At 42.5% G+C, this 27,450-nt stretch overlaps 1 protein-coding gene across 5 annotated transcripts in view; it reads right to left on the bottom strand.

Annotated features, from left to right (window-relative positions):
* Positions 1–27,450, bottom strand: part of LOC125448355 (rho guanine nucleotide exchange factor 25-like) — a 418,447-nt gene that overhangs the window by 182,547 nt on the left and 208,450 nt on the right. For all 5 annotated transcript variants that reach the window (XM_059643473.1, XM_048523634.2, XM_048523635.2 and 2 more), the window contains one exon: positions 9,238–9,530. In XM_059643473.1, the coding sequence (XP_059499456.1) occupies positions 9,238–9,530 (293 nt within the window). The remainder of the gene's footprint in view (positions 1–9,237; positions 9,531–27,450) is intronic.

Below are 27,450 nucleotides of genomic sequence, written 5' to 3' on the forward strand. Positions count from 1 at the left end.
TCAACAACATCAACATTTGGGCTCAAAAGTAACAAGCAACATTCATGCCACACAAGTGCCAGGCAATGACTATCTTCAACAAGAGAGAATCTAATTATCACCCCTTGACATTCAATGGTTACCATCACTGAATTCCCCCACTATCAACGTCCTGGGGTTTACCACTGACCAGAAACTCAACTGGACTCGCAACATAAACACACTGGCTACAACAGCAGGTCAGAGGTTAGGATTCCTGTAGTGAGTAACTCACCTCCTGACTCCCCAAAGCCTGTCCACCATCTACAAGGCACAAGTCAGGAGCGTGATGGAATACTCCCCAGTTGCCTTGATGGGTGCAGCCCCAACGACACTCAAGAAGCTTGACACCATCCAGGACAAAGCAGCTCCCGCTTGATTGGTACCACATTCACAACCATCCACTCCTTCCACCACCGACACTCAGTAGCAGCAGTGTGTACCATCTACAAGATGCACTGCAGAAATTCACCAAAGATTCTCAGGCAGCACCTTCCAAACCACGACCACTTCTATTTAGAAGCACCAGGGCAGCAGATACATGAGAACACCACCCCCCGCGAGTTCCCCTCCAAGCCACTCACCATCCTGGCTTGGAAATATATCACAGTTCCTTCATTGTCCCTGGGTCAAAATCCTGGAATTCCCTCCCTAATGGCATTGTGGTTCCAGCTAAAACACATGGACTTCAGCGGTTCAAGAAGGCAGCTCACCCCCACCTTCTCAAGGGCAACTAGGGATGGGCAATAAATCCTGCCCAGCCAGAGATGCCTCCATTCCATGATAGAACATTATAAAATCATATTTATTATAAATGCTCTCTACAACATGTAACCGAAATCAATCACTACTTAAATCACATGGTTTCAATCATGTTGCAAACTAAATCTAAATAGAACAAATTTAATCGAAAGTATTTTCACTTTCCAAAAGTACTGACTGCAAGATTATCATCAGGTAGCCTCAGATGTCCACATTAAAACATTTAAACTCATCAAGCTCATTAACATTGAATGAGGCATGCCAATCAGGGGTTCCGTTCCAAATAAACATCAATGTCTCATTTGAAAATGGTTGCCTTGGGACTCATTACAGCTGAGGCTGCATTCTCCTTTGCATGATTTTGTAAAATCTGTCCTCCTGAGACAGAGTTCTGATCAGAACAAATAAAAAGACATAGACTTACAGACTGCAGTCTTGTTCTTTGATGGAAGTTTTTTGCTTGATGGCATAGAGTGCACAGAAGGGAATGAACATTGAATAGAAAGATAAAATCTAGGAGCAGAGCAAGGTCATTTGGCCTTTCAAGCTTGCTCTGCCATTCAATAGGATCATGACTGATCTTCTATCGCAACACCATATTTCTGCTTTCTCTCCATATCTCTTGATATCTTTAAAATCTAAAATATCTTGAACTTATACTTCTTTATTTTTCTCATTTATTCCTATGACCTATAATGTTGGACTATTTCTTTACTTTTCTAATTCTTTTTTATTTCCTTAGAATTTGATCTTAAGTATTTGTACTGAGGTATCTTTGTACCTAAGGTGGTGTTATAATGCGACAACTGCAAACTTATTCACTGCATACATTTGAATATATGACAATAAAACTAACTCAATTCACCGTACTCAGTGACTCGGCCTCCACAGCCTTGTGTGGAAGAGTTGTCCACAGGGTGACCATCCTCTGAGTAAAGAAATGTTTCCTCATCTCAGTCCTAAATCGTCTACCCTATATCCTGAGACTGTGCCCTCTGTGACTCCTGAGTGAAGGGAAAATCTCCCTGTATCCAGTGCTGTTAGAATTTTAAATGTTTCAATCTGATCCCCTCTCATCTCTCTAAACTGTCGTTAATAAAGGATCAGTCAACCCCATCTCTCGTCATACAACAGTCCTGCCATTTCCATGATCAGCCAAGTGAACCCCCGCTGCACTCTCTCTGTAGCCTCCCTTAGGTATGGAGACCAAAACTGCACACAATACTCCAGATGTGACCTCACCAAAGCCCTGCATAACTGCAGTGAGACATTCCAACTTCTGAACTCAAATCCTCTCACAATGAAGGCCAACACACCATTTGCCTCACTAATCATTGAAATATATGGGCTTTTGATGTTGCCAGTTTGAATAAAGTGATCTTAGGGGAAATTCAAAAGTGCACTTGAAACTCACCACTAAACATCTGTTAGCACTATTGAATTATAAGCAAGGATGTCAGTCGAAGGGGTAATTGACAAGCATACTTTGCTCTTTTCCCAAACAGATTTTCCTAGTTCAAGTTCTCCGTTCCACTCTGGATTCCCAGATCATGTTTGAAAAATCAGCCCAATTTATTCCAGGTATTTCTCTTTGGGGAAGTAAGTGGACCTTCAAATTTTGTTCGAGTTTTTCAAAGATGTAAAATGCTTTTTGACTTTTTTTTTAAGTCTTTAAAAGTACGCAACAGCTTTTCAAGGTTTATGACAGTATTCAAAAGTGGTTAGAAGCGCTTAATAATTTTCAAAGCTTAAAAATATGTTTGAAAGCATTTAAACATCTCAAAAGGCTGTGTTTACAGACTCCCAGCAGGGTTAGAAGCACATAAAGTTCTGAAATAATTTGAAAATAAGGAATGAAAAAATATTAACAAATCCTTAAAAACAAAAAAAATTATTGTAGAAGTGTATACAGGAAGGGAAAGAAGTTGCTAAACAGACAACTTTTTAAAAAAGTTTGTGAAAATCAGCTTTCAGCATGGGGCAATTTAGAAAGAGAGGTGCTAGTTTCAAAAGGAGGAATAGCAGATTTCAACAAGAGGAGGAGGAATTATTTCTCTCAAAGGGTCTTGAATCTGTGGAATTCACTACCCAGAGTGCAGTGGATACTGAGATATTGAGTAAATGGAAGGAGGAGAGAGACAGATTTTTAGTTAGTAATGGGTTGATATAGAGCGGGGAGGAAAGTGGAGTTGAGGCCAAGATGATCGTGTTAAATGGTGGAGCAGGCCGAAGGGGCTGCTTGGCCTACTCATGCTTCTAGTTCTTATGTGTATATGATTGTGCATTTAAGAAAGTACAGGTCAGGCTTTATCATTGGATCGTTGGTGTCAGCAGATGTTCTGATTTTAAAAATGCTGGAGCTTGTAATATAATGGCCTAATTATCGTTTATCAGGGAATAATTTGGGGTAGCTTGTTTAAAACACAGAATAAGTTATGAAGCAGATATTACAGCAAGCCAATTGAGTTCTGTGGGAGCAGCTTCCAAGCCTGTAGCAGACAAATTGTCAGGCAGGGTCACTACATTGTATAAACATGGCACCTTAAAGGTAAACTCTCTTAAAGGCAAGGTGCACATACAACAAGCTTCACTGATCCTTCCGACATTGGCCCATGGTGCAGCACCGAAGAAGTCATTCTCTTGGCATCCTATGAACTCGGTAAGGTCAATAAGCAACGCAAGTTGCCACTTTACCAGTGACTGCCAAACCTGGGCCAATATAACCTTTTATATTTGAGGGCCAGCCACTATCACGATATGATGTGGGGGCCAATTAGCTTGATGGCTCACTTGTATTGCAGTGTGATGCCAACATCATTGGTTCGATTCCCGCACCAGCTGAGGTTATCATGAAAAACTCTCTTTCTCAACCCCGTCCCTTATCTGAGGTGTGGTGGCCCTCGGGTTCAACCACCACCATTTGTCACTCTCTAATGTGAGAGCAACCCTATGGTCTATTAAGACTATGGCAAGTCTATCTTTGCCTTATCAGATGTGATTATAGGAGAGATGGCAGCGCAGTACTAATGTGACTGGACTGGTAAGCCAAATGTTTTGGGGACATAGACTAAAATCTCTGGTGGAATTTAAATTCAATTCATACATCTGGAATGGAAAGCTAGACTTAATGGTGACCGTGACAACTATAACTGAGGGAAGGAAATCTGTTGTGCTTACCTGGTCTGGCCTACATGTGACTCCAGACCCGCCGCCAATGTGGTTCACTCTTAACTGCCCTCTGAAAAGGCTGAGCAAGCCACTCAATACAAGGGCAATGAGGGATTGGCAGCAAATGCTGGCCTTGCCGGTGATGCTCACATCCCATGAAAGAAAAAAATATTTACAGGTCAGTGGATCTATTATCGTAATTTGTAATAATACTTACAGGTCAGTGATGCTTCTTGTAAAGTGTCATTTTATAATATTCACAAGTCAGTAACTCTATTAGTGTAAGATGGTGCTTTAAATTATACTTGAAGGTTGCTGACTCAATTGCCATAATGAAGCCAAGTCATTGATTTGCAAATAAAGTTCAGCAACAGTGGAAGAAGATTGTTGAGTGAATCCTTGACCAAACCCAAGTGACAGAGGCTGTTGATACATTTTTCTTGCTGTTATGTTATGGCTGGGAAACACTCAGCTTGAAGGAAGAATATGAGTCTAAGGATAAGACACTTGCAAAAGTACAAGTTGCAACGAAGCAAATAAATGGAAACAAGTAAAGCAAATGGATTGAACAATTGGTGAATGGAACTGGTGGTTCAGCATGAAAATGATTAAAGCAGGAGATACAAGCTGTCCAAATCAAGTGAATTCTCATAAAAAGGCAGTATGCCAAATCCTGAGTTCCCACAAAAGAACAGGCTTATGAGATTTGCAACTAAAACGGAAACATGGATATAAACTGGATAAAAATGAATAAATACCTGGACAAATATTAAAGAAGAAATGAACAAAAGAGGGCATAGGTGGGTGTTACAAGGAAAGTTATCAATAGGAAATGTTGTCTATAAGTATTTAGCCCGGGGGAGTGGATTACCATTGACCAGAGACAGAATTAAACTAGCTATGTAAATACAGGGGCTACAAGAGTACGTTAGAGGCAACAAGTCCTGCAGTGAGTAATTCAACTCCTGGCTCTCCAAAGCCTGTCCGCCATTTACAAGGCACAAGTCAGGAGTGTGCAAGAATACTCCCCACTTGCCTAGATGGGTGCAGCTCCAACCACATTTAACAAATAAAGAACAAAGAAAATTACGGCACAGGAACAGACCCTTCGGCCCTCCAAGTCTGCGCCGATCCAGATCCTCTGTCTAAGCATATCATCTATTTTCTAAGAGTCTGTATCCATTTGCTCCCTGCCCATCCATGTACCTGTCCAGATACACCTTAAAAGACACTAACGTGTCTGCGTCTACCACCTCTGCTGGTAACGCATTCCAGGCACCCACCACCCTCTGTGTAAAGAACTTTCCACGCATATCTCCCATAAACGTTCCTCCTCTCACTTTGAACTCATGACCCCTAGTAATTGAGTCCCCCACTCTGGGAAAAAGCTTCTTGCTATCCACCTTGTCTATACCCCTCATGATTTTATAGACCTCAATCCGGTCCCCCCTCAATCTCTGTCTTTCTAATGAAAATAATCCTGATCTACTCAACCTCTCTTCATAGCTAGCACCCTCCATACCAGGCAACATCCTGGTGAACCTCCTCTGCACCCTCTCCAAAGCATCCACATCCTTTTGGTAATATGGCGACCAGAACTGTACACAGTACTCCAAATGTGGCCGAACCAAAGTCTTATACAACTCAATAAGCTTGACACCAATGCTTGACAAAGCATTCACTCCCTCCACCACCAATGCTCAATAGCAGTAGTGTGTGTCATCTACAAGATGCAATGCAAAAATTCACCAAAGGTCCTCAGGCAGCACCTTCCAAACCCACGGCCACTTCCATCTAGAAGCACCAGGGCAGCAGATACATGGGAACACCAGCCCCTGCAAGTTCCCCTCCAAACCACTCACCATCCTGACTTGGAAATATTTTGCCGTTCCTTCACTGTCACTGGGTCAAAATCCTGGAGTTCCCTCCCTAAGGGCACTGTGCATCTACCTACAGCACATGGACTGCAACGGTCCAAGAAAGCAACTCACCCCTACCTTCTCAAGGGGCAACTAGGGATGGGCAATAAATGCTGGACCAGCAAGTGACACTCACATTCCAGGAATGAATTAATAAAATTTTAGGCCAGGTAGCCTTAGAAATGAACTTGACTTGGAGGGAAAGGGAATCACTTATTAACAGTGGGAATGCAAGTCAGGAAGGCCATAAAAAATAGGAAACCCAAGTCTCATATTATAGCTAAAGTCTCAACAGGGCTTTTGTTTCTCTTCAACATCTAGGTGATTAACCTGGTGGTGTGCAGCGCCTGCTCTTATGGAACAAATTTTAATCAAGTGGCTCTATTTTAATATTTTTCCAATCAACCTGTTCAGAGATGTCATAACAGTCATTGGAAGGTTAAGTATATTTTCCACACTTCAGTTTACAATAAAACAGAAAAGGTGAACCAAATTCCCGAAGATTCTTACCAGGGATACGGGTTCGGACATTGGGAGAAATATGAAATGTTCGGGCTTTTGTTCACCAGACCTGAGCAGGGTAGGTCACTGGGACATTGAAAATAGGATCGGGAGTTGGCCATTTAACCCCATTGAGTTTGCTCCTCCATTCAATATGATCATGGCTGATCATCTAACACAGTCCCCTGTTCGGCTTTCTCCCCCATACCTCTGATGCCTACAAACGATATCTCACTCTTTCTCGAAAACATTCCATGTTCTGGCCCCGAATCCTTTCTGTGGTAGAGAATTCTACAGATTCACCACTTTCTGGGTGAAGACATTTCTCGTCATCTCAATCCTAAATGGCCTACCTTGTATCCTTAAAATGTGAATTTAGGATATTTGGTCAGCATGGACAAGTTGGATCGAAGGGTCTGTTTCTGTGCTGTACAGCTCTATGACTCGAAGTGTTTTAAAACCAGTGTTTTAAAGGATTGTGGATTGTTTTGAAAAGCAAGTTACCTGACACTTAAGGCAAGCATTGTTTAAACTGCTGTCTGCCCAAGAAGTAACTGGAGTGGTTGCAGATGAACTGGAACTGAGAGTTCTCTGTACAGATACAACTGGATAGCAACAAGAAGTTGATTGGGCTATGAACGAGTGACCAATTATCAACGACAAAACCTTTCTTCCTGCTGGTAACCGTGTGACTGGTTCTCTGGTAACGAAACACATATGCACTTCGTTAATCTTTGTCCGCAAGTTCTATTGAGCTGGTTCTTGCAGATCTGAGTGTTTCTTCGTGGCGTGCCAACTCTGAATGCCTGCACCAATTTGCAGAGGCACTGAAAGACCGGCTTACTTTTAAAGTATCTCTGAATTACCAATTTAAATTCACATCATACAGCAACTACTGAAGGAAAGTGATTCTTAAATTGAATTTTGACTGCAGAGAACAGAGACACAGCATCTGAGGGAGGAGGTCATGGTGAGGGAGTGCGTGTGTGAGAGTACGTGTGAGTGTGGGGGAGGGAGTGTGTGGGAGTGATTGTGTGTGTGCATGTGCGTGCACGTGAGTGTGGAGCTGTGTGTGGATGCATGTGCGTGATTCTGTGTGTGAGAGTGAGTGTGGGGCTGTGTGTGTGTGTGTGTGTGTGTGTGTGTGTGTGTGTGTGTGTGTGTGTGTGTGTGTGTGTGTGTGTGTGTGTGTGTGTGTGTGTGTGACAGAATTAGAGAAAGAATAACAGTGACACAGAGAGACTGTGTGTGAGTGTGCGGGTGAGTGTATGTGTGACAAAGAGTGTGCGCGTGTGTGTGAGAGAGTGAGTGTGTGTGTGGGTGAGTGAGTGTGTGGGTTAGAGTGGGGGGGTAGTGTGGTGAGGGGGCTTGTGTTTGTGTAGGGGTGTGCGTTTGTGTGCGTGAGAGTGTGTGTGAATGTGCATGTGCAGGAGTTTCAAAGGGATTAGAATTTTAATTAGTGGTGTTATATTCTGACAGTATGTAACTGTTGACCAGTAGCTGGAGTCTAATTCCTGTAGTAAATAGTGAGTATGAAGAATGGTCTGTGCGCTCTGCCAATCTGGGTCCAAAAGTCACGTAAACTGGGGAATTCTGTGTGCTTATTTTAAAATTATTAACTTTATGATAACACTGGGATTAGCAGGCCTTGAACTCCATCCAGCATGCTATGCCACTGAGTCATGCTATTGTCCATGATACATCCTGTCCCATTGACAGCAACTGACCTGAATATGAGACTGGGGTATAACAGGCAGCAGATTGGCTTCAGTGAGGATGCAAACCTATCTCTCCCCAAGGCCACACAGAGCTTAAAATCTTTCCCAACCTGGCTGGCCCAGATGGTGAAAAATATCAGCCAGGAAGCTCATTGGTCAAGCTTGAGCAGAGGATGGAAAAGAAGAACTTGATTTTAATCCCATCTCATTCATCTCAGAAATGCCTTCAGTGATGTATGATTCCGCCCTCGGGCGACTGTCCATGTGGACTTGTTGGGCTGAAGGTCCTCTTTCCACACTATAGGGATTCTATGAAGATGGTATAATGACAGTCAATCCTCATATAAACCCATCTGATTGACTAATGTCGTAGAATTTAGAAGGTTAAGGGGGTGATCCGATTGAAGTCTTCAAGATATTAACAGGAAATAACAGGATAGATGAATTATATCCATTGGTTGGAGATTCTAAAACTAGGGAGAATTGTCTGCGAAAGAGGGCCAGACTGTTCAGGAGAAATGTTCAGAAGCACTTCTACACACAAAGGGGTAGTAGAGGTTTGGAATTCTCTTCCACAAGTGGCAGTGGTTGTTGCATCAGTTGTTAGTTTCAAATCTAAAATCAATAAATGCTATTGGCATTAAGGGATATGGGCCAAAGGCAGGTCTATGGAGTTAGGCCACAGATCAGCCATGATCTCATGGTGGAAAAGGCCCAAGGGGCTGAATGGCCTACTCCTGTTCCTAGTTCCTTGAAGGAAGAAAATCTGCTATCCTTACTCAGTCTAGCTTATGCGTGACTCTTGGCAATATGGTTGACTATTAACTACCCTCTGAAGTGGCCAAGCAGGTCAATCAGATCAAAGAACAACGAAGCAATAAATGCGGCCTTGCCAGCCACTCCCACTTCCCAGGAAAGAATAAAGGAGAACAGCTAAGATTTTTAGTGGTGAAAGCATTATCAAAGTGAATTTGGAGAATTGAATATTTCTAATAGGCATCACCGAGTTCAGGTATTTATCATGCGGCTGGCAACAAGGGCAGCCTTTGTAGTTATCCATCTTTCGATTTGAATTTCAATATTATGTTTTGATGCCTGCATTCTGATGCCCACCACACCTGAGAACTCTGACAAAACGAAAGGCCTCTTACCACGTCTTGAGCTTCACTCCCTTTGTTGACTATTCCCAGATCAATGCTCCTGCGCCGCTCATCGACACTCTTCCTTTGTTCCGCCTTCTTGGGTTTGCTTTCCAGCTTCTTCACCTGCCGATCGATCTTGCCACTGCTGAGCTTGCGCACCGGGCTGGTCAGCCATTTCTTCAAGGTGCTTACCGATCGCTTGGAGCTCGGCGAGCTGGGAGCCGAACTGGTAGAAGGCTGTGGCTGGATCGAAGCCACTGAGGTGGAAATGCTGCCATCACTTCCTGTCACCGAGTACGATTCTAAGAAAAAGTGAGAGCAGAGTCATGGAATGCTTGGTGTTTAGCTTATCCTTTACATAATTGTACCAGAATAGCAAAAGATATAACTATCAGGAACTATCGGGAAGCTGGGGCTCGATTGTGCAGAAAAAGGAGGGCTGAGGGATGCTCTGATATAGAACTTTGACCTATCAAACCCTTTCCTAATGTCATGCCTGGGAATGGCACATCCTGTCTTTTAAGCTTAAAGCTTTGTTCAATATGGCCTCTTTGAAATGGCCCTTTCCTTAAAAAGTGGACTATTATACTGCAAAGGTGGACACCCAAGTCAGCTGACCTGACAATATGGTGAAATTTACACATGGTCAGCTGACCTGACTTGTCTATGGTGAAATTTACACGTGGTCAACTGATCTGATTGTCAAACGGACTTGTCCAACCAAGGTGGAAAAGCCAACCCCAGTGAAAATGTGCCAGTTACACACAGCCAGAGACCATTACAGGGAATTGACAAATTGAATGGATCTTTTTTGAGACAATGATGGTGTTTGACAGGAGCCTCTCAGACAATAAACCAGGATTTGTCTAATCAACCCAAGACCATACTATATTTGGTAAAGGAGTTGTGCTTGTGAGGCATCATATGGCTGGGCAGTGAGGTTTGTGCCTTTTGTCATCATCTTGAAAGTGCTGACTACAGAAAGTGAGAGACAGCAGCATCAGCAGCAGAAAGGACAGCAATATCTATGCCTTAAGAAAAGAGACTCTGACATTGTCATGTTTACAAGTCTGTTCCTTTTTAGGTCCACCAATACAGTATCATGCCTAGATAACAAGGTGTGGAGCTGGATGAACACAGCAAGCTAAGCAGCATCAGAGGAGCAGGAAAGCTGACATTTTGGGCCTAGACCCTTCTTCAGAAAATCTGATGAATCTGTGTTCATCCAGCTCCACACCTTGTTATCTCAGATTCTCCAGCATCTGCAGTTCCTTTTATCTCTGATACAACAGTATCATGCCTACTTTAGGTATGAAAATATTACAATTTTAAAGCCTTGTGAAATGGGTACAAAAGCTTTTAAGGTGACTGGGTGCACATCATGTGACTTATGGCAGTACCCGCTCCAAACAGTCCTAATAAAACTCCAACAAATACCTAACTAAAATGTAGACAATTACAGCCATTTGCAAGTCACAAGTCACTTCATTAAGGATGGATCACCAACAGAACACGACTATCATAGTCAGCTGGCTCATTTTTTTTAACTTCACTCTGGACCATCAATATAGTGAAATACAATGCTTTTTTTTCCTGGAAAGCATTCAGAAGAGTACTTCAAAGTGAATGGGGCACTCTGTTACAAAGACCATGGCAAAATATGACAAGCCACAACACAGGGTATGTGATAGTTTAACACACAATCTTATTTGGAAAAAAGACTTTGGGCTTGTCATAGATCACATAGGTACAACAGCCATATTTTGTGATCTTATAAATAACAACAGAAGTTAGTTTGACAAGTGACACCATATCAGATACCATCAGAAAAAATCATTTGAAAAGCCAGTGAATGTGGGAGGATTCTTCCTCTAAACTGTTCCAATGTCAGGTTCAGCTGAGAGATCTGACAATAAGGCTTGCAGCTTAGTAAGAATCTGTTATTTTTACAAGATCCACCCCCACATACCACCAAAGGCAAAATTCTTCCAAGAAACAATAGGCCTTCTACAGAAGAGACGGAAACAATACTTGATTATAATTGTCTTGTTTTGTTTTCTCTTTTTCGTCTCTATCTAAAATTTGATGCTGTGATAATGTTTGTGAATCAACACAATTAAAATTCTGGTGTAAGTGTGTGAAGTTATGATCCCAGCTGATGGTATTGCTGGACTAGTCAGATTCCAGCATGAAACCTGGCACAATACAATATATCTCTCCCTTTTGTTCAGTTACTTAATGTGGTAGTTGGTCCGTAAAGCATATTCACAGATCTTCTTTAATGACAGAACAGGAGTTCATTACTACAATATAAACTCTGATTTTTATGTATTCTTAATATCATTTACGACAGAATCTAATGGTAAGATTCTTGGTAGTGTAGATGAGCAGAGAGATCTCGGTGTCCATGTACACAGATCCTTGAAAGTTGCCACCCAGGTTGTCAGAGCTGTTAAGAAGGCATACAGTGTTTTAGCTTTTATTAATAGAGGGATCGAGTTCCGGAACCAATTGCGGCCGCACTTGGAGTATTGCGTACAGTTCTGGTCACCGCATTATACGAAGGATGTGGAGGCTTTGGAAAGGGTGCAGAGGAGATTTACCAGGATGTTGCCTGGTATGGAGGGAAGGTCTTATGGAGGAAAGGCTGAGGGACTTGCGGCTGTTTTCATTAGAGAGAAGAAGGTTGAGAGGTGACTTAATTGAAACATATAAAATAATCAGAGGGTTAGATAGGGTGGATAGGGAGAGCCTTTTTCCTAGGATGGTGACGGCGAGCACGGGGGGGCATAGCTTTAAATTGAGGGGTGAAAGATATAGGACAGATGTCAGAGGTAGTTTCTTTACTCAGAGAGTAGTAAGGGAATGGAACGCTTTGCCTGCAACAGTAGTAGATTCGCCAACTTTAGGTACATTTAAGTCGTCATTGGATAAGCATATGGACGTACATGGAATAGTGTAGGTTAGATGGGCTTGAGATCGATATGTCAGGTCGGCACAACATCAAAGGCCGAAGAGCCTGCACTGTGCTGTAATGTTCTATGTCTATGCTTAGGTTCAAGGATTTTGGGTTACTGAGGGACACAGAGTCATAGAGCTGTACAGCACAGAAACAGACCCTTCAGTCCAACTTGTCCATGCCGACTAGATATCCTAAGATATTCGAGTCCCATTTGCCAGCTTTTGACCCATTTCCCTCTAAACCCTTCCTATTAATGTACCCATCCAGATACATTTTAAATGTTGTCATTGTACCAGCCTCCACCACTTCCTCTGGCAGCTCATTCCATACTTGAACCACCCTCTGTGTGAAAAAGTTACCCTTTAGGTCCCTTTTAACTCTTTCCCCCTCACCTTAAATCTATTCTCTTTAGTTTTGGACTCCGCTACCCTAGGGCAGAAGACCTTGGCCTAGGAAGGGTTTAGAGGGAAATGGGTCAAAAGCTGGCAAATGGGACTCAAACTTAGGATATCTAATTGGCATGGACCTGCCTATGCTTCTCATGATTTTATGAACTTCTATAAGGTCACCACTTAGCCTCTGACACTCTGGGGAGAATAGTCCCAGCCTATTCAGTCTCTCCCTGTAGCTCAAACCCTCCAGCCCTGGCAACATCCTTGTAAATCTTTTCTAACCCTTTCAAGTTTTACAAACTCTTTCCTCTATCAGGGAAACCAGAATTGAATGCAGTATTCTAAAAGTGGCCCTAACCAATGTCCTGCACAACCACAACATGACCCTCCCAACTCCTATAATCAATGCACTCAAGGCGAGCGTACCAAATGCCTTCTTCACTATCTTGCTTGATGTCTTAGATTACTTTACAGTGAAGAGTTAGTGTTAGTCCCAGAAGTGTTGGGATAAAACCCTGAATAGGTTACTTAGAGCTGAGTATATTTAGGCTCAGATGTGTGATAACTCCAGGAAGAAGCTATCTGTAGTTCCAGTCTAAAAGATAAAGTCACAAGAGATTTAAACCTACCAAAGTGTGAGAGACACAGAATCTGGTGTGAGTGCTGTATGAGTGATGTTTTTGCATCCTTGGTCCATTTTGGGGTGCTGTACTGGGCTGTGTTTTGGGCATTATGTAAAAGCTGTTGTTTTCTTTTTAATTTGTAAAGGAATGTTTTGGGATTAATGGGGCTTTTATTTCGTATTTTTAAATCATTGAATTTTAGTTTTGTTTATTTTATTTTCTTTTATTTTGTTTATAAACTTTCTGTATGTTTTAAATTTTTTTTGGTGAAACTATATCTGCAGCATTGCATGCTGAAGAAGGAGCAGTGCTTCAAAAGCTTGTGATTTCACATAAACTTGTTAGACTGTGACCTGGTGTCATGTGACTTCTGACCTTGTCCACCCTACTCCAACACTGGCATCTCCACATCATGCTTATGTTTGAGTGAGAGACCACTTTGTTAAAACCAAAACAAATCACAATTTCATCTATCAGGCCAGTTTTAGTCTAGGATCTTACTTTTTTTCCCCTTTATTTATTAACAGGATGAGGGCGTCGCTGCCCAGGTAGCACTTATTGCCAATCCCTAATTGCCCAGAGGACAGTTCAGAATCAACCACATTGCTGTGGGTCTGGAGTCACACGTAGGCCAGACCAGGTAAGGATGGCAGTTTCCTTCCCTAAATGGACATTAGTGAACCAGATGGGTTTTTCCTGACAATTGGCAATGGATTTACGGTCATCATTAGATTCTTCACTCCAGATAGTTATTGATTTCAAATTCCACCATCTCCCGTGGTGGCATTCAAACGTGGGTCGCCAGAACGTTAGCTGTGTCTCTAGATTAACAGTCCTGTGATAATACACTAGGCCATCACCTCCCCTTATCCAGGGATAACATCAGCTGAGATTATAACAATTATGTAAAAGGAGAAATTTTAAAAATCAAGCTATCTAAATATGTTCAACGGCTAGAATAGTCCTAGAGCACTTGATTAGGAAGGTTTCAGTGCGGTTCCTGACACTCCCTGTTACATAGGCTCAAGTCCAAATGGGAACCACTCAACTCCTGACTGACTCCTGACAGTTTCCTTATTGTAGAATGTGAAGGCAATTTGATGAATCCTTTCCAAATTTACTTACTTGAATTTCTACAAATCTGGTGGCTCAAACTTTCCCAGTTCTTATAATTTACAGATAGCTAATGACATGCTCCTATTGTCGAAGTTTCTCAAACTAAAGCTTTCTACTAAGATAACAAGTGCCTGAACTGCTTCTCGAAGTGAAATTGAACTTACTTCTAAATTCAACACTGGTGTCTTCTGAACTGATTTTAGTTTGAATTTGCTGATAGTAGACTCTTCTGAACTTAAAATAAAGCTAATTACCTTATATGTTTACTCTGCCTGTCATAAATCCAATAGTATAAGCTTACACCACAGGTGTTGGCAGTCACCTGCTCTCTGACAAAAATGCTAAATTCAGTCATTATTCCAGAAGGACTGTCTGACCTTTCTTCAAAAAGAAAGCCCCTCAACACCCACCTGCCTCTATTTTGAAACCCAAATTCCAGAAATGATATGAACATATTTAAATTATACATTGTTTATCACAGTCATAATCAATTATCTTTTGTTCATTAATTCACAAAAGCTGGCTGCTGGAAGTTATTTAAATTGGACAAACACTCTGAGGATAAGCAAACACATTAACTTCACAAATAAAACACTTTGCTCAGGGATAAGAAGTAAAAAAACAAACTCTATCCACGACAACAGCAAAAACGAGACTACAAGTCACTAACTTTCTTCAAATCACTAAGTACATTGCATGGAAAGAATCTAAAACCACTCTGGCAAATGAATTTGGCTGCATTCAGCATTTTAACTCAGGATAGAAGATATCTTCTTCATCAGCTCTGCAATGTGTAATGAAGAGGTGTCACTCAAAATATTAATTTCTGGGCATATATATATTTTGAACTTTTTGGAAAGTACACTAGAAAAGTATAGGACACTGGCGACAGCATTCCATTTTGCATCTCACAAGTGACTTGACTGGAGCCATTAAGCCTGCAACATTTTCAGAGAGAAAAAAATATATTGAATTTGAACCCAGAGAGACTGAGATGACTTTACTCTGGAGATATAACAATTGCCTGCTTTCTCGCTTTCACTGAAGTCCCTCTCATTATTTGCTTTGGAGTTAAAAACCCACAGGAAGACCTCATTAATACAAGCGGGAAGTTGTTCATAAGAAGAATTAGAAAGCTACCACCGCTATCTCCAGAAAAACTGGTTTAGCCAGCTATAACTGAACCAGGCAGCAATCCCAGGTGCAACAGAACGTGTGGGATGGTGACTTTGGCTACAGGTTGTGTTCTTTTCAAGAAAGATAGTTATATATATTTCCTCAATTTAAACCGTTTGTTAATAATCTCAGTTTTGTTCACAACAAACTATTTCTTTATTTGTTACTTAGGACCCCAGCTAAATTGTTTCTGTATGCTAAGTAACATACAGGCTGGTATACATACCAAAATATAATTGCCAATATCACTTCCTTTTTAATTTCAAACATTGCTGCGGCTAGTTTACAAGAGGGACAAGAAAAGGAATTGGTTCATTCCTCCTGACTGGATCATAACTGTTTGTTTTTCAGAACAAGACAATTACAGATTATCAAACACTCTTTTTGCTTATAACCCTTAAAAGTACACTATTCCCTTCAATAGTGTTTTCTTGTAACTTGTCTGTGCATGTGACTGTATAAAGGTGTGACATAGCATTAGATTTCACGTTGCGCATGTAGTAAACAAAAATCTTTTGTTTAAATCCATGAAAAGCTTGCTGCTGACTTTGCAAATTCTCTATACACTTGGGGGTTAAAGGCACAAACACACGTACATCTTCTCAAAAGCTTACTGATTGTGAGCAGAGAATGGGGATGTCCTAAATAATCATGAACAGAGAGCTGTTTCTTCAACAGAGGGAGATTAATATGCAAGATTAAAGTGCATGGAATTGGAGGAAGTGTATTGAGATGGATAGGAAACTCGTTGGCAGAGAGGAAGCAGACAGTGGGAATTACTGGGTCCTTTTCAAATTCGCAGGCAGTAATTAGTGGGGTGCCACAGGGATCAGTGCTGGGACCCCAGCTATTCACAATATATATTAATGATCTGGATGAGGGAACAAAATGTAACATCTCAAAACTTGCAGGTGATACCAAGTTGGGTGGGAGAGTAAACTGTGACAAGGATGCAGAGATCCTTCAACATGATCTGGACAGGTTGGGTGAGTGAGCAAATCAATGGCAGGTGCAGTATAATTTGGGTAAATGTGAAGTTATTCACTTCAGAAGCAAAAACAAGAAGGCAGACTCCTACTGAATGGCTGTAAATTGGGAGAGAGGAGCATGCAGTGGGATCTGGGTGTCCTTGTGCACCAGTTGCTGAAGGTAAGCATGCAGGTGCTGCAGGTGGTAAAGGCGGCAAATGGTATGTTGGCCTTCATTGTGAGAGGGTGCGAGTACAGGAGCAGGGATGTGTTGTTAGTTATACAGAGCCTTGGCGAGACCACACCTGGAATATTGTGTGCAGTTTTGGTCTCCTTTTCTGAGGAAGGATGCTTTTGCTCTTGAGGGAGTGCAGCAATGGTTTACCAGGCTGATTCCGGGGATGGCGGGTCTGACGTATGGGGAGAGATTGACCAGGTTGGGATTGTTTTCACTGGAGTTCAGACAAATGAGGGGAGGATCTCATACAGACTTATACAATTCTAATGGGGCTGGACAGGGTGGATGCAGGGAGGATGTTTCCAATGGTGGGTGTGTCCAGGACCAGTGGTCACAGTAGGGGGATTCAGGGTGGACCATTTAGGACAGAGATGAGGAGGCATTTCTTCACCCACAGAGTGGTGAGCCTGTGGAATTCATTACCACAGCAAGTAGTTGATGTCAAAACATTGACTGTGTTCAAGAGGTGACGAGATGTAGCACTTGGGGCGAATGGGGTCAAAGGTTTTCAGGAGAAAGCAGGATTAGGTTATTGAGTTGGATGATCAGCCATGATCATAAAGGATGGCACAGCAAGCTCGAAGGGCCGAATTGCCTCCTCCTCCTGTTTCTATGTTTCACTTTTGGGCAAGACCACAACTAAGGGACCATAAATATAAAATAATCACTGATAAATCAAACAGGAAATTCAGTAAAAACCTCTATATTCAAAATGATGACAGCGTGGAATGTTCGTCTACCGGGATTTGTTGAGATAAATAAGCAAGAAGCACTTAGGGAGAGACTAAGTTAACATACGAAAAATAGTGATGTGGGCAAGTTGGGCTGAAGGGCCTGTTTTCACGCTGTAGACCTCTATGACTCTATGACATGAGGAAGAAAGGATGTAGGGTATGCTTTTGGGGTGAGATGAGGTGGGATGGAAGAAAGCTTTTGTGCAGCCTAAACAATACCATAAATTTGTTGGGCTGCATGGTCTGTTTCTGTACTGTCAGAAGGTTATAAAAGACCATTTCAAAGAAATAAGGCCAGGAAATGACCATTCAGCTACTGCTCTGCCATTGAGTACAATCATGGCCGACTCTTAGCCTCAACTCCACCATCTCGCTCACTCCCCATATCCTTGATTCCCTGAGGAATGTCAAATCTATCTATTTCATATTTCATTAGACTGCTTACAGCTAAAATTAATTCAAAGGCAAACTGAAAAATGAAGCTTGGAATGATATTTATGAACCGAGGATAATCAGTTATTTAAAGCAGCTAAATCTAGATTCAGGTCTCAGTTTGTCAGAAATCTCGAGAATGCAGAAGTCGTCAACCATTCCAACTGCAGTCGAATCCCAAAGTTTAATCCCAAAATAGTTCTCACCTCCAGAGAAATGTGCAATTTTATTAACGTAGAAGGGCAATACCAGTCGCGCTGGCTGTTATAATGAGCACATATTCAAAGAATAGAGTCAGTTTAGGACTGATTGGGCGAAGTATTTCACTCAAAATGCAAGTGAAACAATGGACCAGAAGGGGAAAATCTGGCATCATCAATGAGGCAACTGGATGCCACCACAGGGAGGGGTGTGGGCCTTAGTGCTTTTTGGGATAGGTCATAGAACATAGAACATAGAACACTACAGCTCAGTACAGGCCCTTCGGCCCTCGATGTTGTGCCAACCTGTGAAACCAAACTGAAGCCCATCTAACCTACACTATTCCATTATCGTCCATATGTTTATCCAATGACCATTTAAATGCCCTTAAACTTGGTGAGTCTACTACTGTTGCAGGCAGGGCATTCCACACCCTTACTAGTCTCTGAGTAAAGAATCTACCTCTGACATCTGTCTTATATCTATCACCCCTCAATTTAAAGCTCGGCCCCTTGTACTAGCCATCTCCATCCGAGGAAAAAGACTCTCACTGTCCATCCTATCTAATCCTCTGATCATCTTGTATGTCTCTATTAAATCGCCTCTTAACCTTCTTCTCTCTAACAAAAATAGCCTCAAGTCCCTCAGCCTAACCTCATAAGACCCTCCCTCCATACCAGGCAACATCCTGGGAAATCTCCTCTGCACCCTTTCCAATGCTTCCACATCCTTCTTATAATGTGGCAACCAGAACTGTAGGCAATACTCCAGGTGTGGCCACACGAGTTTTGTACAGCTGCAACCTGACCTCATGGCTCCAAAACTCAATCCCTGTACCAATAAAACCTAACACACCGTACGCCTTCTTAACAATCCTATCAACCTGGGTGGTAACTTTCAGGGATCTATGTACATGGGCACCCAGATCTCTTTGCTCATTCACACTATCAAGATTCTTACCATTAGCCCAGTATTCTGTATTCCTGTTACTCCTTCAAAAGTGAATCTCCTCACACTCTTCCGCATTAAACTCTATTTGCCACCTCTCAGCCCATCTCTGCAGCTTATCTATGTTCCTCTGTAACCTGCAATATCCTTCTGCACTATCCACAACTCCACCGACTTTAGGTCAATTTGGATGGGGCAAATAGCCTTTGTCAACAACTACCTTGTGGGCTCTTGACTGGAAGCAATTAATGATTTTGTACTATATATCTCATCATTTGTATCACTCATTTCAATCAATGTTTTAAGTGATGTTTGAGACCTGTGCTGAAGACATTATTTATCCAGGACAAAATGACTAAATCAGTCATGACTGATAGATTTTGGAGAGCAAAGCAGGTATGCTGTAAGGTGCTAAAATACGTCAGGGCTTTGAGAACTGGCTGGTGAATTCTTTGTGGGGTGCACGGTCAATGGAATTGGTGACCTGTCATTAAATTGTGTATTACCATCAGTCTCTAGTTCAGATTATAGCCAGAGCAGGAGGAGGATGTTGGATTGTGGTGTAGTGGGTTGTGTCTCTACAGCTATCATCTGCTAGGGATGCCTGTGACTACATGGAACAAGGAGCAGTGATAGTTATACATCAGCTAAAAGATCACTGAGTGAGAACAGGTTGTAAATTTACATATATAAAACACATATCTCATACATATAAATATACTTTTATATATATATATGTATTTATTTTAATATATACAGGGATGAGTTGATCATCGTGTCAGAGTTTGGTGATGTGCGAACTGGAATAAAACTCTGACAAGAAAAGTATTATGTCTCAACAATGTCTCATTAATCTTTAATTTCTGGCTTCTATCACCCATGATGCTACATGGAGGCTGCAGCCTGTCTGCCGACAATAGCTGTCACTCATACGCCACTAACTGATGTTAACCAGACTTGCATAACCAAAGCAGCTTTTGTGGCTTCAAATGAGCCCAAGTGCTTTCCAGCCAAAATAGTGTTGAAGTGCACTTGCAATGTAAGAGATATTTGTGAACAGCATTATTCCACAAGCAGCAGCATGAAAATAATCAGAGAAAGTGGTGTTTTTTTCCAGAGCATCTGCCTGAGAGATTGATATTAAACAGGACACTGTGAGAACTCCCCCTGCCCTTCATCGGGAAATCTGCATCCATAACCTTCAGGCTCCATGGGGAGGGTGCAGCTTTTGAGCATGAGGCCAGAGTTATCGAATGGTTTAGCTACCTCTGGTTTTCCTCACTCCTATCCTACTCTGCACAATTTGTGACAGGCAGGTTTCAAACGTAATTGTGCACTTGTATTCCTTCATAACCATTTTTATTTCACTTACAGCGTTTAACCTAATCACTGACAGAATCACAAGTTTTACAAATGCCTTAGAGATAGCAAGAACTGCAGATGCTGGAATCACAGACAACACAGTGTGAAGTTGGAGGAACACAGCAAGTCAGACGAGAATACACACAGACGAGAAAAACCACACTTTCAACAGGGACAACACTACTATCATTGGACAAACCAAACAGAGGATACCCGGAGAATTCTTGGAAGCTCGGCATACATCCGCAGACTCCATCAACACACACACTGAACTAGACCCAATAAACTGACCATAACCACGCGCAGCTGGAACCAGCACCAACTGAAAGCAGCAATACCAGACCATATAAATTCGAACAAGACAACATTGCTTCATACGAGGCTCCACAGCACTGAGGATGTCACCCAGTAAGGGGACGAAACATCTGCTATCAAACCTCCCGGGTTGGCAAACACATCACCATCTACAACCAGCACCCGAGCTACAAATATCCACTCAAACCCTGATTTTTTTGAAGTATACAACAATTTGAACTGGACATTTACACCAAATTGAATTTGAATTTTACAACAAAAGGTGGAATTTATACAATGTCTCTAAAGAAGAAAGACATCCTGGGATGCTTCAAAGAAGTATGAGGGGAAATGGTGACTGAACCATATCAGAGATATGATGAGGAGTAAGTCAAACCTGGGTCAAAGAAGAGGATTTCACGGAGGACCTGAAAAGGGAAGAAAGATGTACTGGAGTAAAAGGTCTTTGGGAATGAATTCCAGATTAAGGCCTGGGACTTCAAAGGCACAGCAGCCACATCACATTGATGGTGATGAGCAAGAGGCCAGAATCAAAGGGATAGAAGGTTGCAGGGAGGCCCACATAAGGACTTAGACACAAAACTAATTTTAAAGTTGAACTGTCAGGGATTCAGGAGCCAAAGCAGAGCAGCTAGACATGGGTGATGGGTGAGTGGGACAGAATCTGAATTAAACGCTGCCTTTTCTTTTCCCAAAAAGGCACTCCTGGCTCTTCACAGACTGTGCTGGGACATCTAGTTTTTGAGCACATTATGGTTTTGGAGTTTACACAAGGTGATGACTATAATTCGGCCATTGTACCTCCTCATTTTTTAGTTGCCTTTGCCCGCAATAGAAGCTGTTGACGCACAATCAGGATGTGATTAAATTTAAAGATCTCAGTGTTTGAGGGCACAGCTATGGAGCTGAAGAGGCCTCTCAACAGTGCCTGTGCTGATGAACACTCAGTGATAATCAACTTCAAAGTAACTTACAATGATTGAAAGCCCAGGCTTACATCATTGCTGGGTGCTTTTTTTAGGGGAGGCATATTTTGCAGGATAGAAACCACAAAGTTGCCAAGCCTAAATGGTCAGGTTTGATGAGCTACACACAAGAATATTCCATCACACTTCCTCCCTACCCCCACACTACACTGCATGGCTCTTCTGCCTGGTGACTATAGTAACCTGACATCCTTCCAACAAACTGTCCCCCTCCAAAATTGATGAAAAGCCTTGGATTCCCCTTTGTTCAAAACAGGAAGGCCTTATATTTAACATTCTATCTCTGTTTGCCTCATCTCTCATTTATTCATCGTCCCAATCAGACAGGCAAAGAGTGATTGCCAAGCTTTGGCTTTCTACTTCCTCTCCAAAAGGCAAATGGCAGGGGTATCACCATGCCTGCTGCTCTCCTTAACGCTGCAGCATCAATTCTCCAGAATCAGAATTCACACAGGATTCCGATGGGAATCTGTAAATTGCCACAATAGGGAGCACAAAGCAGTTTGAGGGGGAATATATGCCAAGTCAAATTGAAAATGAGATTCTATGAGGGGCCATTTTTGGCCCAGTTCAGTTGGTGTGCCTTGGTGGTAGAATCCGCTGCCACAGTTGAAAGAGGATGAAGAAGAGGCAGTCAAGGAGTGAAAAAGCTGTGGTCCGCCTACTGGTTGCTGGAGCAACCCAATGTCTAGCTACACCCCTCCTGACAGCTACAGGGGAGTTAGTGCTACATGAAGGTGTTGTGACACCAAGGACCCTTTTTGCGCTACCATTGCTCTGATAGGGCTGTCCTGCAAACATGCCTGTGAGAAAATGGAGCCTTGTTTCAGGCTGCTCCTTCCCACTGGCTATCCCAGTCCAATGCTGGAGATGCCAAAACTCAAGAAAGCACTTGCCACACAGTCACTGCCAAGGAGCTACAGCAATGCCTGGACATACAATTCGTGGCATTCAGGCAAGAATGGCCAAACTCAGTTTCTTCATCTGCTGTTCATCCATGACATGCCTTCTTTTACATTCCACCACTAACCACATGCTACCCAATGAATAAATGTTACAAAAAATATAACACATCAGTTTGTCAGGCCTCACATTCATTTTTATTATTCTGTGGAATGTGGTCAGTGCTGGCAAAGCCAGGAATTGTAGCCTATCCCTAATTGCCATTTGAAGTGAATACTTGCCCATTTCAGAGGACAGTTAAGAGGTGACCACATTGCTTTGGGTCTGAAGTCACATGTATGCCAGACCATGTAAGGACGGCAGATTTCCCTCCTAAAAGGGCATAAGGGAACCAGGTGGGTCTTAATCACAGTCAACCATCAAAAAGGTATGGCTATTCAGCCCATCATGTCATGGGTTACGATAAAGATATATCCCAGTGAGCAAGGAGGCTTCTATCAAGGGGATAAGCTAACCATGATTAACCAGGGCAAGTTAAAGTTAACCAGTGGTGTTCCACAGGATCAGTGCAGGGTCCACTTTTGCTTATTATTTAAATAAATGATTTGGATGAAAAAGTAAAAGGTATGATTAGTACATTTGCAGATGACATCAAAATTGGTGGTATAGTGGACAGTGAAGAAGCTTATCTAAGATTACAAAGAGATCTTGATCAGTTGTGTCAATGAGCTGAGGAGTGGCAGATGGAGATTAATTTGGATAAGTGCAAGATATTACATTTTGGTAAAACAAACAAGGGCAGGACTATACAGTTAAAAGTATGGCCCTGGGCAGTGTTGTGGAATGGAGAGACCTAGTGGTTCAGGAACATAATTCTTTGAAAGTTGCATCACATATAGACAGGGTGGTTAAGAAGGCATTTAACACACTAGCCTTCATTGCTCAGGCCCTCGAGTATCAGAGTTGGGACATTATGGTGAGGTTGTACAGGATGCTGTGGAGGCCTATTATGGAGTACAGTATCCAGTTCAAGCCTCCCTGTTATAGGATGGATATTATCAAGTTGGAGAGGGTTCAGAAGAGATATACTGGAATGTTGCCAGGAATTGAGGGTTTGGGTTATAAGGAGAGGCTGGATAGGCTGGGACTTTTCTCACTGCAGCGTAGGAGGTTAACGGTGACCTTACACAGTTTATAAAATCATGAAGTATTTAGATCAGGTAAATGGCAGATGTCTTTTCCCTGGGGGGGGAGTTTCAAGACTAGGTTTTTCAAGACTATTTTTAAGGTGAAAGGAGGAAGTTCAAAAAAAGACATGAGGGACTTTTTTTTACAACAGAGCGGTTCATGTGTGGAATGAACTTCCAGAGGAAGTGGTGGATGTGGGTACAGTTACAAGTTTAAATGATATTTGAATGAGTACATGAATAAGAAAGATTTGGGGGGATATGGGCCAAGCGCAGACAGATGAGACTAGTTTAGTTTGGGATTATGGTCGGCATGGACTGGTTGGACCAAAGGGTCTGTTTCTGCGCTGTACAGCTCTACGGTAGCATCAAAATGAAAGAAAAACACACAATATGGCAAAGATTTGTGGTAAGCCTTAGACTGGGAAAGCTTTCTTGCATTTTTTTCAGGAAGTGTAGAGGAGCTGAATATTCACCAGGCTCACTCGGCTGATCCTGGGTATGGAGAGAATATCCTATGTGGAGAGGTTGAGTAGGTTGGGCCTTTGCTCATTGGGATCTGGAAAAATGAGAGGAGACATGTAAAGAGACATGTAAAATTCTGAGGGGACGTGACAGGGGAGATGCGGAGAGGTTGTTTTCCCTTGTGGGAGAGTCTAGGGCCAGAGGGTACAATCTCAGAATAAGGGGTCACCCATTGAACAGAGAGATGGGGAGGAATTTCTTCTCTCAGAGAGGAGTGAATCTGTGGAATTCTTTACCACAGAGGGCTGTCGAGGCTGGGTCATTCAGTATATTCAAGGCTGAGAGAGAAAGAGAGTTTTAATCAGGAAGAGATTTGAGGGTCATGGGGAAAAGTCAGGAAAGTGGAGTTGAGGATTATCATGAACTCCTTGAATAACAGATGGGCTGAACAGCCTACTTCTGTTCCAATGCCTTATAGTCTAATATACTAGCTTTCCACTCAAATCTACTTTTCAGCCCTTGCTCTGTAGCCCTGCTAGTTCCAGTGCTTCAGGGGCAGGTTCCTTTGAAATTGGTTGACAGTTTCTGTCTCCACCACCAAACTGGGCAGTGCCACCCTCTGGAGTATAGGATTTTCCTCATGACCCCTCTAACCCTTCCACCAAACACCTTCAATCTGTGGCCCTTGCTAATGGACCCCTTTCTGTGAGGGGGAAACAGACCTTCCCTGCCCACTTTGTCCAAGACCCTCATTATTTTATACACCTTGATTCAATTACTCCCTCTGACTCCTCTGTTCTGGAAATAATCCTCACTTCAATCGGATTTCACTGCTGCAATTTCCAAGCCCTGGCAACATTCTTGTAAAAGCACTCCCAATGCCTTCATGTTTATTATCTTGCTTTATTTATCTTCCCCAAAAGCATTATCTCACATCTTTTGCAGATTAAACATCATTTGCCATTCAATCAAACAAACCATTGATACCATCCCATAGTCAACAAACAATGATCGTTGTCATGGTTACATTAACAAGAGTAGCTTCACAGTGTAGATTTGTTAATGGAATTTCAATTCCACTGTGTGATTTGAATCCATGTTCTCTGAACATTAGCCTGGCCCTCAAATATACTAGCTCAGTGACATTACCATGACACCACCATCCTTCCCACTTGAAGGAGCTCTTTTGTTGAAGAATGACATTACATAAAACTAGGTCAAGGTAAAGAATTGGGGCCCACTATTATTAACAATGAGCCAGATACTGCTCCATGTTTTCATCCACCTGCAGCCTCCATGAAAGACACTGACAGGCATGAAGAGCTTATAGATGATTGGGTACGGGCTGCACGCTGACTCAGTGGTTTGCACTGCTGCCTCACAGCGTCAGAGATCTGCATTCGATTCCACCCTTGAGCAACAGTATGTGTGGAGTTTGCACATTCTCCCTGTGTCTGCGTGGCTTTCCTCTGGGTGCTCTGGTTTCCTCCCACAGTCCAAAGATGTGCAGGTTATGTGGACTGGCCATCAGAAATTGTCCATAGTGCCCAGGGAAGTGAAGGTTAGTCTGGGTCAGCCTTGGGAATGTAGCGTTACAAGGATAGGGTGGGTCTGGATGGGATGCTCTTTGGAGGGTCAGTGTGGGCTCAATGGGCTGAATGGCCTGCTTACACACTGTAGGGATTCTACGATACATCCCAGAACATGGATGCTAGTAGATAAACACTAGAGGCTAACCACTTGTAAATTTTTTCTTGCTCACATTTGTCCTGGAAGGGGAGGTGGGGGGAGCCAGGATGGACTGATGGTAGTCAAGGAGGGGGCTCTTAATGGCCAACATTTCTTTAGGAAAGAGTGAGGAGAAACAATGCTGCTCCCCTGACTCTGCGATCAGATAGGTACATTCAAAACACTTCCCTAGTTGGTTGTGGCCTACAGCAGTCCCCTTAAGAACTGCCTGTTTGGCTGCGTGTAGGCCTGTTTTATCTCAGGGTAAACTGATCTTGCAATGGACACCTCAAAACTGTGTTCCAGCCTACTTCAGATTGGGTGGTGCAGGTCGGGGTGGGGGGTGGGCTGGCAGGTGGGGGCATGGTGTTGTACTCAGGTTTCGTTTGGCCTTTCCCAAAATGGCAGATGGTACATTTCTGACCCATAATGACCACTATATTGGAAGGCCGTTTAATGTTTAGAAATGGGCACCATGCAGCCAAAATTTGAGATCATTGACACTCAAAAGAAACGCATATGGTGTAGCCCATAGAAGTCAAAAATAAATTGTGCACAAAACCTCATCACTCATCCATACACATAGAAAGTGCTGATGTGAACATTCCTTCAAAGTCCTTATCCAAATATCTTCAATAGGAAGGGTTGACAGTAAACGATGAGGCCCAAGTGTTGAATAGGAACTGAATGAAGTAGCTTTTAAGTGGAACAGAATGGTGACCTACTTCAGGTTGCTCATCAAAACAATTCTTTGTGCCAAAGTTCTTCAAGTTCAAACAGGGAAAGACAGGAGAGGACTGAAGACAAGGGGAAAGCCCAGAGCAGGGAGAGGGAAAGCTACAAATTTGCCAGGGTGGAAGCAAATTTTGTGGCAATTTCTCTTGTGGCATTGAATTTGCTCTCTATAGAATGGTGTCACCCTGTCCTGTGGTGAGGCGCTCTTCAAAATGTCCACTTTGACCAATCACTTGGTCATCCATACTAATATCTCTCGAGGTGGTTCAGTTACAATTTTTGTCTGATATTCTCTGCTTTGAAATGCCTCAAGAAGTTTCACAGTTCAAAGGCATTACACAAATGTGAGTCATGGCTGTTGATTAGTTACTCAGGCAGAATCCACACTTTGGACAGGGAAATGTTGCACGATGCAAAGAGACAACTTGCTGGGCCAGTTAATATGCTGTTGTTCTTTCTCATATCCTCTTTTGGATTAATCGGTATGTGATTAAACACTTGCCCCATCTTAAATCTGCAGTGATTCCTGACAGCAATCAGTGGTTTATGCCAAGGAGACAATATCAGTGCAGGAAAGATCTGGCCATTGTTATTTTTTGGAGTGCGATGCCAATTAAGTTAAAGCTCTTTTGAATTCAGTGAGGAGTTTGTGAATATGAAACATGGATATGTCAATGCAGCTAATGGCGTTAGAGTCAATTGCCACTTTGAAGGGAAGTGGGGCGAACATACAAACAAAAAGAGGCTGCAA

The sequence above is a fragment of the Stegostoma tigrinum genome, chromosome X, assembly GCF_030684315.1.
Source record: "Stegostoma tigrinum isolate sSteTig4 chromosome X, sSteTig4.hap1, whole genome shotgun sequence".
In the NCBI taxonomy this organism is placed as follows: Eukaryota; Metazoa; Chordata; class Chondrichthyes; order Orectolobiformes; family Stegostomatidae; genus Stegostoma; species Stegostoma tigrinum.